The 13,162-nt window shown below is 43.8% G+C and overlaps 1 protein-coding gene across 2 annotated transcripts in view; it reads right to left on the reverse strand.

The window, feature by feature from the left end:
* LOC147099906 (A disintegrin and metalloproteinase with thrombospondin motifs 7-like) overlaps nt 1-13,162 on the reverse strand; it is a 212,358-nt gene that overhangs the window by 99,244 nt on the left and 99,952 nt on the right. For both annotated transcript variants that reach the window (XM_085968401.1, XM_085968400.1), the window contains exons 12-13: nt 9,093-9,262; nt 8,090-8,223 (exon numbers count right to left, since the gene is read on the reverse strand). In XM_085968401.1, coding sequence (XP_085824527.1) covers nt 8,090-8,223; nt 9,093-9,262 — 304 coding nt within the window. The remainder of the gene's footprint in view (nt 1-8,089; nt 8,224-9,092; nt 9,263-13,162) is intronic.

The raw sequence follows: 13,162 nt of genomic DNA on the forward strand, positions 1-13,162 counted from the left end.
AGACGGTGGTGAGCCGCCGCCTTGAACCGCTGGTAGTGGGTTTGGTACAACTGAGTGTCTTGTTCGGCCATTTCAGAGTCCACCACATTGCTGTGGGTCTGGAGTCACATAGAGGGCAGACCGGGTAAGGACAGCAGATTTCCTTCCACTAAAGGGCATTAGTGAACCAGCTGGGTTTTTTCATGACGGTCCAGTAGTTTCATGGTGACCATTACTGATGCTAGCTTTTTATTCCAGATTTATTTAATTGACTGAATTTAAATTCCCCAGCTGCCGTGGTGGGATTGTGAACTCGTTTCTCTGGCTTAGTCTAAGCCTCTAGATTACTAGTCCAGTAACATAACCGCAATGCTACCGTTCCCAATGGGAATACTTGAAGGAGGAAAAAATTGCAGGGATATGAGGAAAGAGTGGGGGAGTGGGACTGACTGGATTGCTCTTCGAAAGAGCCGGCACCGGCACGATGGGCCGAATGGCCCCCTCCTGTGCTGTCCTATTCCATGATTCTATTGTTTCATATCTGGCACAAAGTGTGACATCCAGAGTGTGACGAACACACACCAGATACAGGACAGATATTACACACACCAGATACAGGACAGATATTACACACACCAGATACAGGACAGATATTACACACACCAGATACAGGACAGATATTACACACACCAGGTACAGGACAGATATTACACACACACCAGGTACAGGACAGATATTACACACACACACACCAGATACAGGACAGATATTACACACACCAGATACAGGACAGATATTACACACACCAGATACAGGACAGATATTACACACACCAGGTACAGGACAGATATTACACACACACCAGATACAGGACAGATATTACACACACCAGGTACAGGACAGATATTACACACACACCAGATACAGGACAGATATTACACACACCAGACACAGGACAGATATTACACATGCACCAGATACAGGACAGATATTACACACACCAGATACAGGACAGATATTACACACACCAGATACAGGACAGATATTACACACACACACCAGATACAGGACAGATATTACACACACCAGATACAGGACAGATATTACACACACACACACCAGGTACAGGACAGATATTACACACGCACCAGATACAGGACAGATATTACACACACCAGACACAGGACAGATATTACACACACCAGATACAGGACAGATATTACACACACCAGACACAGGACAGATATTACACACACCAGATACAGGACAGATATTACACACACCAGATACAGGACAGATATTACACACACCAGATACAGGACAGATATTACACACACCAGATACAGGACAGATATTACACACACCAGATACAGGACAGATATTACACACACCAGATACAGGACAGATATTACACACACACCAGATACAGGACAGATATTACACACACACCAGATACAGGACAGATATTACGCACACACACCAGATACAGGACAGATATTACACACACCAGATACAGGACAGATATTACACACAAACACCAGATACAGGACAGATATTACACACACACACCAGATACAGGACAGATATTACACACACCAGGTACAGGACAGATATTACACACACACCAGGTACAGGACAGATATTACACACACACCAGATACAGGACAGATATTACACACACCAGACACAGGACAGGTATTACACACGCACCAGATACAGGACAGATATTACACACACCAGATACAGGACAGATATTACACACACCAGATACAGAACAGATATTACACACACCAGATACAGGACAGATATTACACACACACACCAGATACAGGACAGATATTACACACACCAGATACAGGACAGATATTACACACACACACCAGATACAGGACAGATATTACACACACACCAGATACAGGACAGATATTACACACACCAGACACAGGACAGATATTACACACACCAGGTACAGGACAGATATTACACACACCAGACACAGGACAGATATTACACACACCAGATACAGGACAGATATTACACACACCAGATACAGGACAGATATTACACACACCAGATACAGGACAGATATTACACACACCAGATACAGGACAGGTGTTACACACACCAGATACAGGAAAGATATTAAACACACACACCAGATACAGGACAGATATTACACACACACCAGATACAGGACAGATATTAAACACACACACCAGATACAGGACAGATATTACACATACCAGATACAGGACAGACACACACCAGATACAGGACAGATATTAAACATACACACCAGACACAGGACAGGTATTACACATGCACCAGATACAGGACAGGTATTACACACACCAGATACAGGACAGATATTACACACACCAGATACAGGACAGATATTACACACACACACCAGATACAGGACAGATATTACACACACCAGATACAGGACAGATATTACACACACACACACCAGATACAGGACAGATATTACACACGCACCAGATACAGGACAGATATTACACACACCAGACACAGGACAGATATTACACACACCAGATACAGGACAGATATTACACACACCAGACACAGGACAGATATTACACACACCAGATACAGGACAGATATTACACACACCAGATACAGGACAGATATTACACACACCAGATACAGGACAGATATTACACACACCAGATACAGGACAGATATTACACACACCAGATGCAGGACAGATATTACACACACCAGATACAGGACCGATATTACACACACACCAGATACAGGACAGATATTACACACACCAGATACAGGACAGATATTACACACACACACCAGATACAGGACAGATATTACACACACCAGATACAGGACAGATATTACACACACTAGATACAGGACAGATATTACACACAAACACCAGATACAGGACAGATATTACACACACCAGGTACAGGACAGATATTACACACACACCAGGTACAGGACAGATATTACACACACACCAGATACAGGACAGATATTACACACACCAGACACAGGACAGATATTACACACGCACCAGATACAGGACAGATATTACACACACCAGCTCCAGGACAGATATTACACACACCAGATACAGGACAGATATTACACACACCAGATACAGGACAGATATTACACACACCAGATACAGGACAGATATTACACACACCAGATACAGGACAGATATTACACACACCAGATACAGGACAGATATTACACACACACCAGATACAGGACAGATATTACACACACCAGATACAGGACAGATATTACGCACACACACCAGATACAGGACAGATATTACACACACCAGATACAGGACAGATATTACACACAAACACCAGATACAGGACAGATATTACACACACACACCAGATACAGGACAGATATTACACACACCAGGTACAGGACAGATATTACACACACACCAGATACAGGACAGATATTACACACACCAGACACAGGACAGGTATTACACACGCACCAGATACAGGACAGATATTACACACACCAGATACAGGACAGATATTACACACACCAGATACAGAACAGATATTACACACACCAGATACAGGACAGATATTACACACACACACCAGATACAGGACAGATATTACACACACCAGATACAGGACAGATATTACACACACACACCAGATACAGGACAGATATTACACACACACCAGATACAGGACAGATATTACACACACCAGACACAGGACAGATATTACACACACCAGGTACAGGACAGATATTACACACACCAGACACAGGACAGATATTACACACACCAGATACAGGACAGATATTACACACACCAGATACAGGACAGATATTACACACACCAGATACAGGACAGATATTACACACACCAGATACAGGACAGGTGTTACACACACCAGATACAGGAAAGATATTAAACACACACACCAGATACAGGACAGATATTACACACACACCAGATACAGGACAGATATTAAACACACACACCAGATACAGGACAGATATTACACATACCAGATACAGGACAGACACACACCAGATACAGGACAGATATTAAACATACACACCAGACACAGGACAGGTATTACACATGCACCAGATACAGGACAGGTATTACACACACCAGATACAGGACAGATATTACACACACCAGATACAGGACAGATATTACACACACACACCAGATACAGGACAGATATTACACACACCAGATACAGGACAGATATTACACACACACACACCAGATACAGGACAGATATTACACACGCACCAGATACAGGACAGATATTACACACACCAGACACAGGACAGATATTACACACACCAGATACAGGACAGATATTACACACACCAGACACAGGACAGATATTACACACACCAGATACAGGACAGATATTACACACACCAGATACAGGACAGATATTACACACACCAGATACAGGACAGATATTACACACACCAGATACAGGACAGATATTACACACACCAGATGCAGGACAGATATTACACACACCAGATACAGGACAGATATTACACACACCAGATGCAGGACAGATATTACACACACCAGATACAGGACAGATATTACACACACACCAGATACAGGACAGATATTACACACACCAGATACAGGACAGATATTACACACACACACCAGATACAGGACAGATATTACACACACCAGATACAGGACAGATATTACACACAAACACCAGATACAGGACAGATATTACACACACCAGGTACAGGACAGATATTACACACACACCAGGTACAGGACAGATATTACACACACACCAGATACAGGACAGATATTACACACACCAGACACAGGACAGATATTACACACGCACCAGATACAGGACAGATATTACACACACCAGATACAGGACAGATATTACACACACCAGATACAGAACAGATATTACACACACCAGATACAGGACAGATATTACACACACACACCAGATACAGGACAGATATTACACACACCAGATACAGGACAGATATTACACACACACACCAGATACAGGACAGATATTACACACACACCAGATACAGGACAGATATTACACACACCAGACACAGGACAGATATTACACACGCACCAGATACAGGACAGATATTACACACACCAGATACAGGACGGATATTACACACACCAGATACAGGACAGATGTTACACACACCAGATACAGGAAAGATATTAAACACACACACCAGATACAGGACAGATATTACACACACACCAGATACAGGACAGATATTAAACACACACACCAGATACAGGACAGATATTACACATACCAGATACAGGACAGACACACACCAGATACAGGACAGATATTAAACATACACACCAGATACAGGACAGATATTACACACACACCAGATACAGGACAGATATTACACACACACCAGATACAGGACAGATATTAAACGCACACACCAGATACAGGACAGATATTAAACACACACACCAGATACAGGACAGATATTACACACACCAGATACAGGACAGATGTTACACACACCAGATACAGGACAGATATTAAACACCCACCAGATACGGGACAGATATTACACACACCAGATACAGGACAGATATTACACACACGCACCAGATACAGGACAGATATTACACACACCAGATACAGGACAGATATTACACACACCAGATACAGGACAGATGTTACACACACCAGATAGAGGACAGATATTAAACACACACCAGATACAGGACAGATATTACACACACCAGATACAGGACAGATATTAAACACGCCAGATACAGGACAGATATTACACACTAGATACAGGACAGATATTACACACACCAGATACAGGACAGATATTAAACACACACACCAGATACAGGACAGATATTAAACACACCAGATACAGGACAGATATTACACACACACACCAGTTGGCATTTCTCATGGCTAGGCTGGTGACCAATGTTCCCTTTAATGGGAACGGAGCCCGCGCGGGCTGCTCACCGGCTTTAACACTGCAAACACCGCACACGCACAGAAATTTTAAGGGACCGCGCGTTAACAGAAACAGGCCGGGCCAGGACAAAGCGCAGCTTACAGGTGACACCAGCATGGCTGTGACTTCCGGCTGCTAAGCTGACCAGTCCCTTTAAACCAACTCGTTCAAGTACTCCCATGGGAAAATGGTCCAAATTAACAAGTGCCGCTAATTGAAGAAATGCCTGTAAACTGGCAGGGTCATGTAGAGGGCAGCTGTTAGCTGCTTGCAAACTTTAAGTTCCAGGTCAATGATTGCCTTAATTTTCCCTTAAGACACTCCGAACAGTAATTTCTGGGGTGTCACGGATATTCGCTAAACACAAGAGTTTTAATTATATAGGAAAGATACACAAATACCTGCAATGTAAGCCAGATTATTTTACTTAAAAGGTATCTTTGCCTAGATAATTGTCTGAAGGGATATCATCAAATTAGTTTAGGGGTGACTGCAATACATTTGAATCCTCACAAACACATCAATCATTCATGAAGAAGCCTTCAGCTCAGATCAAGATTTGTAGAGCGTCTAAAAACCAAGACACTGAAATCTTCGATCCTGGGTCAGCTTAAGCAGTCAGCAATTGAGCAAATCATATTCAGTGGAAAGTGCAAAAACAAACAGATCTTTTACAAAAAAAAGTGATCAGACGCCTTAACTTAGGCAATAGTGAGCGGCAAGGTGTGTGTAAGAATGCACAGAAGATCATTACAGTGAGGATATACTGGGTATCGCGTTACCATAGGAATGAGCATACGGCCATTTGTCCGACTGAAAAGACCGTCATAACAAGGCAGTGCTGAGCTTTCCAGTCCAGCTACTCCAGCCATCCTCTGTTTTGATTTCCTTTGTGCTATTGATATGATCCACTTTGTAAATCTCTGCTGCAATTATTGCAAAGTATCGCTTAATTTGCTGTAAGGACAGCATGAAAGGGCCTTCTCACCCAAATGAGCTGGAGACGACAGAGAGTAACGGTTAGCTGTCTGGATTCTAGATTGTACATCTGACCCGTAAACGTCTGAGTGGCAAGTGTCAATGAAGTAACTGGAGAATGGACCCAATCTTCAGTTTAACAACGGCTATTAAATGGGTTTCTAACAAGAGCTCTTTGTCATAGAATTGCTGGTGTTATCTCTTCCGCACATTTCTAAAAAAAATCAAAGGATGTTTCAACCTCTTAAGCACAGAGTCCCTGGGAATTACAATTCTACTATCCCCATATTCACTACTAGAGCTGTTCACCTCTCTAATCGAAAAGCATTAAACCCCAAATAGCTTCAGCAACTCAAAGATTGGACTTCAACTCAGGGACCTGCTAGTTCTAGTAGGACCCCAGATTATGATTCAGCTGGTCTGGTGTTTCTGCCCGCAGATGGAGGGCTCCCTGTCAGAGGGGCTTGTAGTCTTGGAGACAGAACTTTCGACGTCCATTCATAAGGCCAAATAGCTCTAGTAGTAGAATGCTGGACCCATCAGAGGTGGTTCTGTCAGCCGTGACTCAGTGGGTAGCACACTCGCCTCTGAGTCAGAATGTTGTGGGTTCAAGTCCCACTCCAGGGGTTGGAGCACAAAAATCTAACTTGACACTCCAGTGCAGTGCTGAGGGAGTGCTGCACTGTCAGAGGTGCCATCTTTTGGATGAGACATTAAACCGAGGCCCTATCTGCTCTCTCAGGTGGATGCGAAAGATCCCATGGCACTATTTTGAAGGAGAGCAGGGGGAGTTCTCCCCGGTGTCCTGGCCAATATTTATCCCTCAACCAACCTCACTTATAAACAGATGAGAACCTGTCATTCAAGCATTGGCATCAGCTGGAACAATGTCCCTGGTCTGCAGAAGATCAAAGGGCGAGCATCACCTGATTATGGAGCACATAAAGGTGTTGCGATTTCCATTCGATGCCTTTGCATAAATTGTGGGGCCTTCTGTGCTCCTAGCAACCATTAGGGTCAATATCGCGAGACCGGCACTCACGCTACTGGGACCTCCGACTGCATGTTATTATTTTCGCAGCTAAATGTACTGTTGTTTTAAATCACTCTGTACCTTGCAGATTCCATTGATGCACATGTCCCGGCTGGTGTTTCCCTCAAAACATGACGTCCCGTCAAACGTGGCGTCCAACATCTTCTCCGAAAAGTAACCGTCTACAGGCCGGCAGTGTAGCTCACAGGGATTAACTGAGGGCACAGACACACCATGGGGAAAATTAAACCAACAGAATCCCAGCGTTAATCCAGATTCCACTTGCAAGCTGCAGTGTCGTTGAACCACATTGGATCTGGCTTTGGTAACCTGGAGACAGAAAGCCCGAATTTTGAAACTAAGGTTTTGTTAAACTTGTATAGAACCTTGGTTAGACCACACTGTGCACGGTTCGGGTCTCCATATTATAAAAAGGACATAGAGGCACAGGGAGCAGGTGCAAAAAAGATTTACACGGATGAAGAGAAAAGAGAAGGTTGAGGGGTGCCCTAATAGAGGTCTTTAAAATTCTGATGGGGTTTGATAGGGTAGATGTAGAGAGGATGTTTACACTCATGGGGAGTTCAAAACTAGGGGTCTTAAATATAAGATAGTCACTAATAAATCCAATAGGGAATTCAGGAGAAACTTCTTTACCCAGAGCGTGGTGAGAATGTGGAACTCGCTGCCACAGGGAGTGGGTGAGGCAAATAGTATAGATTCATTTAAGGGGAAGCTAGATAAACACATGAGGGAGAAAGGAGTAGAAGGATATGCTGATAGGGTGAGATGAAGAGGGGTGGGAGGAGGCTCGTGTGGAGCATAAACAGCACGGACCAGTTGGGTCAAATGGCCTGTTTCTGTGCTGTACGCTTGTCCCTTGACCCTTGTACTTGGCAAAAGGAGGATATCGGGTGAGCTGAATCTCAGAATCATTAAAGCACAGAAGGAGGCCATTCGGCCCGTCGTGACTGTGCCAGCTCTTTGAAAGAGCGGTCCAATTTAGAATCAATTAGCAAATGACATAACACCTGGAAAAACATTAAGTGCAGCTTTAAATATTACCAACAAACAATGGACTTACTTCTGTTGAGTACAGGAATCCACTTATACAGTTTCCCTTTGTAAGGCATTGTGTCAAACTGACTGCATTGTATCTGACGAAAGGAAGGCAAATCTGAGACACACGCTTTGATGTTGCATATCCTGAATCTCTTCCTCTCTCCAATACAGTAGGAACCGCCATACTTAGGCCTGCAAATGAGAGATGGGGCATGTCACTGAACACTCCATGAGTTCCCACGTCAGAGACTTGAGCACTAAATCTAGGCTGACACTCCCAGTGCAGTGCTGAGGGAGTGCTGCACTGTCGGAGGTGCCGTCTTTCGGATGAGACGCTAAACCGAGGCCCCGTCTGCTCTCTCAGGTGGACGTAAAAGATCCCACGGCACTATTTCGAAGAAGAGCAGGGGGAGTTCTCCCCGGTGTCCTGGGGCCAATATTTATCCCTCAACCAACATCACTCAAAACAGATTATCTGCTCATTATCACATTGCTGTTTGTGGGAGCTTGCTGTGCACAAATTGGCTGCCGCGTTTCCTACATTACAATAGTGACTGCACTTAAAAGTACTTTATTGGCTGTAAAGCGTTTTGGGATGTCCTGAAGTCGTGAAGGGCGTTATATAAATGAAAGTCTTTCTTTTACTGTTCCATTAAATAACAACTCATGTGGCCGGGTATTGGAGCTTCAGCGTGCTGCCGTGTGGGCTAATGCATCAGTGAACAGGAAGGCCAACACACAATATTATCCTCATACAAGCACGGTGGAGGCACCGACTGGAGGAGGCCCCTTTCCCAATGGGAAAGGGAGGGGAAATTGGAGGGAGAATGATTCCAGGGCTAAAGGGGTTAAATTTCTAGGACTGGTTGCACAGACTGGGCTTGTATTCCCTCGAGCATGGAAGATTAAAGGGCGATCTAATTGAGGTGTTGAAGATGGTTAAAGGATTTGATAGGGTGAGAGAGAGAAGCTGTTTCCTCTGGTGGGGGGAGTCCAGAACAAGGGGGCAGCACCTTAAAATTACAGCCGGGCCGTTCAGGGGTGATGTCAGGAAGCACTTCTTCACACAAAGGGTGGTGGAAATCTGGAACTCTCTCCCCCAAAAAGCTGTTGAGGCTGGGGGGTCAACTGAAAAATTTTAAAATTGAGATTGATAGATTTTTGTTAGGCAAGGGTATTAACGGTTACAGAACCAAGGTGGATGGATGAAGTTAAGATACAGACCAGCCATGATCTCATTGAATGGCGGAACAGGCTCGAGGGGCTGAATGGCCTTCTCCTGTTCCTACCTTCCTACGTTAATTGAGGGGGCTGCTCGACCCTGGCGTACTCCCCGGCATTGAGGATGGTCTTCGTGGCCAAGGTGAGCGCACTTGCCGACGCAGGGGGTAAAGACTATCTCTCAAGATGCCACGCCATACCACCCGAGGCATCGGCGCCACAATCTGCCATGAACGATGTCATGAATCTTATCATGACTCATGAAGTAACACTGGGCGGCCAGCTGGTGGCGCCGTCCAAGGAGTATAAATACTCGGGCGGGGGCCCAGCTTGCTCAGGATGTTTCTGTAACCAGGAACTAGTGATGTAACTAGAGCTCATGGTTTTGAAACAGTTGATTAAAGCCTTGTTTTATACACAAACCAAGCGCTCAGTCGTCTTTTTACATCAAACAGCTCCCGTATCGTGCCGCCAATTCCTGACAGGTGGGTCTCAGGCACCTGATGTAAGGCTGTGGTGATTATTCTTGTTTTATAAGAAGCATTGTAATTGGTTGCCTGTTTTCCTGCCTAAAGATATATGCTGTAAACTTATTGGTTAGTTGATTCCATGTGGCCTGTGGTGGCCATCTTAAATTCAGTTTTCTACAGTTTGGTTGAGACTGGGTGCTCAACATGTACTTGCTGGTTTTTTAAGGTTAATAAAGCCTAGCTTTTGAAAGGCAATCTACTCTTTATTTCAATTTATTAACCTTTTGCTATAATGGAACGATATTTTCGACCGGAACGATTTAATGCTGACCCTAATTCTGCAGGAGTGGATGATCAATGGAAACATTGGTATCGTACATTTAAAAACTTTTTGGGTGTGTTGGATCAGCAATCTCTAAATAAGTTGGATATACTAATCAACTACATTGCTCCGGATGTGTATAAGTATATTTTGGACTGTGAAACTTATGAATTGGCTATTGCTACGTTGGAATTTTTTTTTGTTAAACCCAAAAATGAGGTATTTGCACGTCACCTTTTATCTGCCCGTAGGCAGCAGGCGGGAGAATCCTTGGATGCTTATTTACAAGCACTCCGGCGCCTTGGTGCTAACTGTAATTATAAGGCCGTGTCTGCAGAAGAACATAGGGAAGAGTCGGTACGGGATGCATTTATTAATGGATTACTGTCTAGATCAATTCGTCAGCGGTTATTAGAAAATAAGATCTTGGATCTTAAGAGTGCTTTTGAGCAAGCCTCTACATTGGATTTGGCTCAGAGAAGTTCGGATTCTTATGCTCTTTTTGATCGGCCTGCGACCGTGGTTTCGGCAGTTCCAGATGAAAGGGAGTTACGTGGATTTAATAGGAGTGGTTTACCAGATTCCGAAACAGTTTCTACTTCGGCAGCTGTTGCCTCTAGGATTCAGAAGTGTTATTTTTGCGGGAACGCCCAGCACCCCCGTCTGAAGTGCCCTGCCCGGGAGGCTGTGTGTAGTAAATGCGGCAAGGGAGGTCATTACGCACGTGTTTGCAAATCGGTTGCCTCCTCTGCGACCATTCAGCCTTTAGATAGGGCGTTTATTGCATCAGTTTCTGCCGCCTTTTCCCATGGCCTAAACAAAGCTATAGTTATGGCCCAAGTTAATGGGTTAGAAGTGAAGGCCCTTATAGATACGGGCAGTACTGAGAGCTTTATAAGTCTTCAGTTTGTGAGGGAGAAGCGTTTGAAAATTTCGCCTGTTTCCTATCAGGTGTGTATGGCTCAGACGACTCTCACCTCACAGTGTTGTTGCCTTGTGAAATTAATTCTCCTAGGTAATACATATACTGATATACGCCTATCCGTTCTGCCTAATCTCTGTGCGGACATTTTGATTGGTCATGATGTGCTTCAATTACATGAGTCCCTCAGTCTTTCTTTTGGAGGAACCAAGCCACCTTTGTCTATTTGTGGATTAACTTCTTTATTCATTTCTCCATTATCACTTTTTTCCAATTTGATGCCGGACTGTAAGCCAATTGCTACCAAGTCAAGAAGGTATAGCAGTCAGGATAAAGAATTTATTAATTCTGAAGTTCAACGTCTTTTATCGGAAGGAATCATTGAACCTAGTTTTTCGCCCTGGCGGGCACAGGTAGTTGTCACCACTAATGAGAGACATAAGAAGCGAATGCTGATAGACTACTCTCAAACTATTAACAGGTATACTCAATTAGATGCGTACCCCCTGCCTAAGATTGATGAGCTTATCAATAAAGTATCTCAATATAAGGTTTTTAGCACTATTGACCTAAAGAGTGCTTATCATCAGATTCCTATCGCTAAGAGGGACAAACCATATACGGCCTTTGAAGCTGGCGGAAAGCTGTACCAGTTTTGCCGAGTACCATTCGGTGTTACTAACGGTGTCGCCTGTTTTCAACGGGCAATGGATGCTTTTATAAGTGATAACTCTCTCTCTGACACCTTCTCATATTTAGATGACATCACGGTGTGTGGCAAATCAAGGGTGGAGCACGATTTTAATCTAGAAAGATTCCTTCAAGTTGCGGAAAAAGTTGGCTTAACTTTCAATAAAGAGAAGTGTATCTTTTCAACCACCGAGGTAAATTTACTGGGGTATATTATCTCGGGAAACAAGATTAAACCAGATCCAGAACGGCTGCGACCACTGATTGATTTACCTTGCCCTACTAATTCTAAGGCCTTGCAACGAGTTGTTGGACTGTTTTCTTATTATTCTAATTGGATTGCAAACTTCTCGCAGAAGATCCGGCCCCTTATTCGGGTTACGACATATCCTCTATCATGGGAGGCCAGGATGTGTTTTGATAATCTTAAAAAGGATATCCTTGGAGCAGTTGTGCATTCTATTGAT

Source organism: Somniosus microcephalus, chromosome 27, assembly GCF_052327205.1.
Source record: "Somniosus microcephalus isolate GS21.2 chromosome 27, FLI_Smic_1.0, whole genome shotgun sequence".
Taxonomy (NCBI): Eukaryota; Metazoa; Chordata; class Chondrichthyes; order Squaliformes; family Somniosidae; genus Somniosus; species Somniosus microcephalus.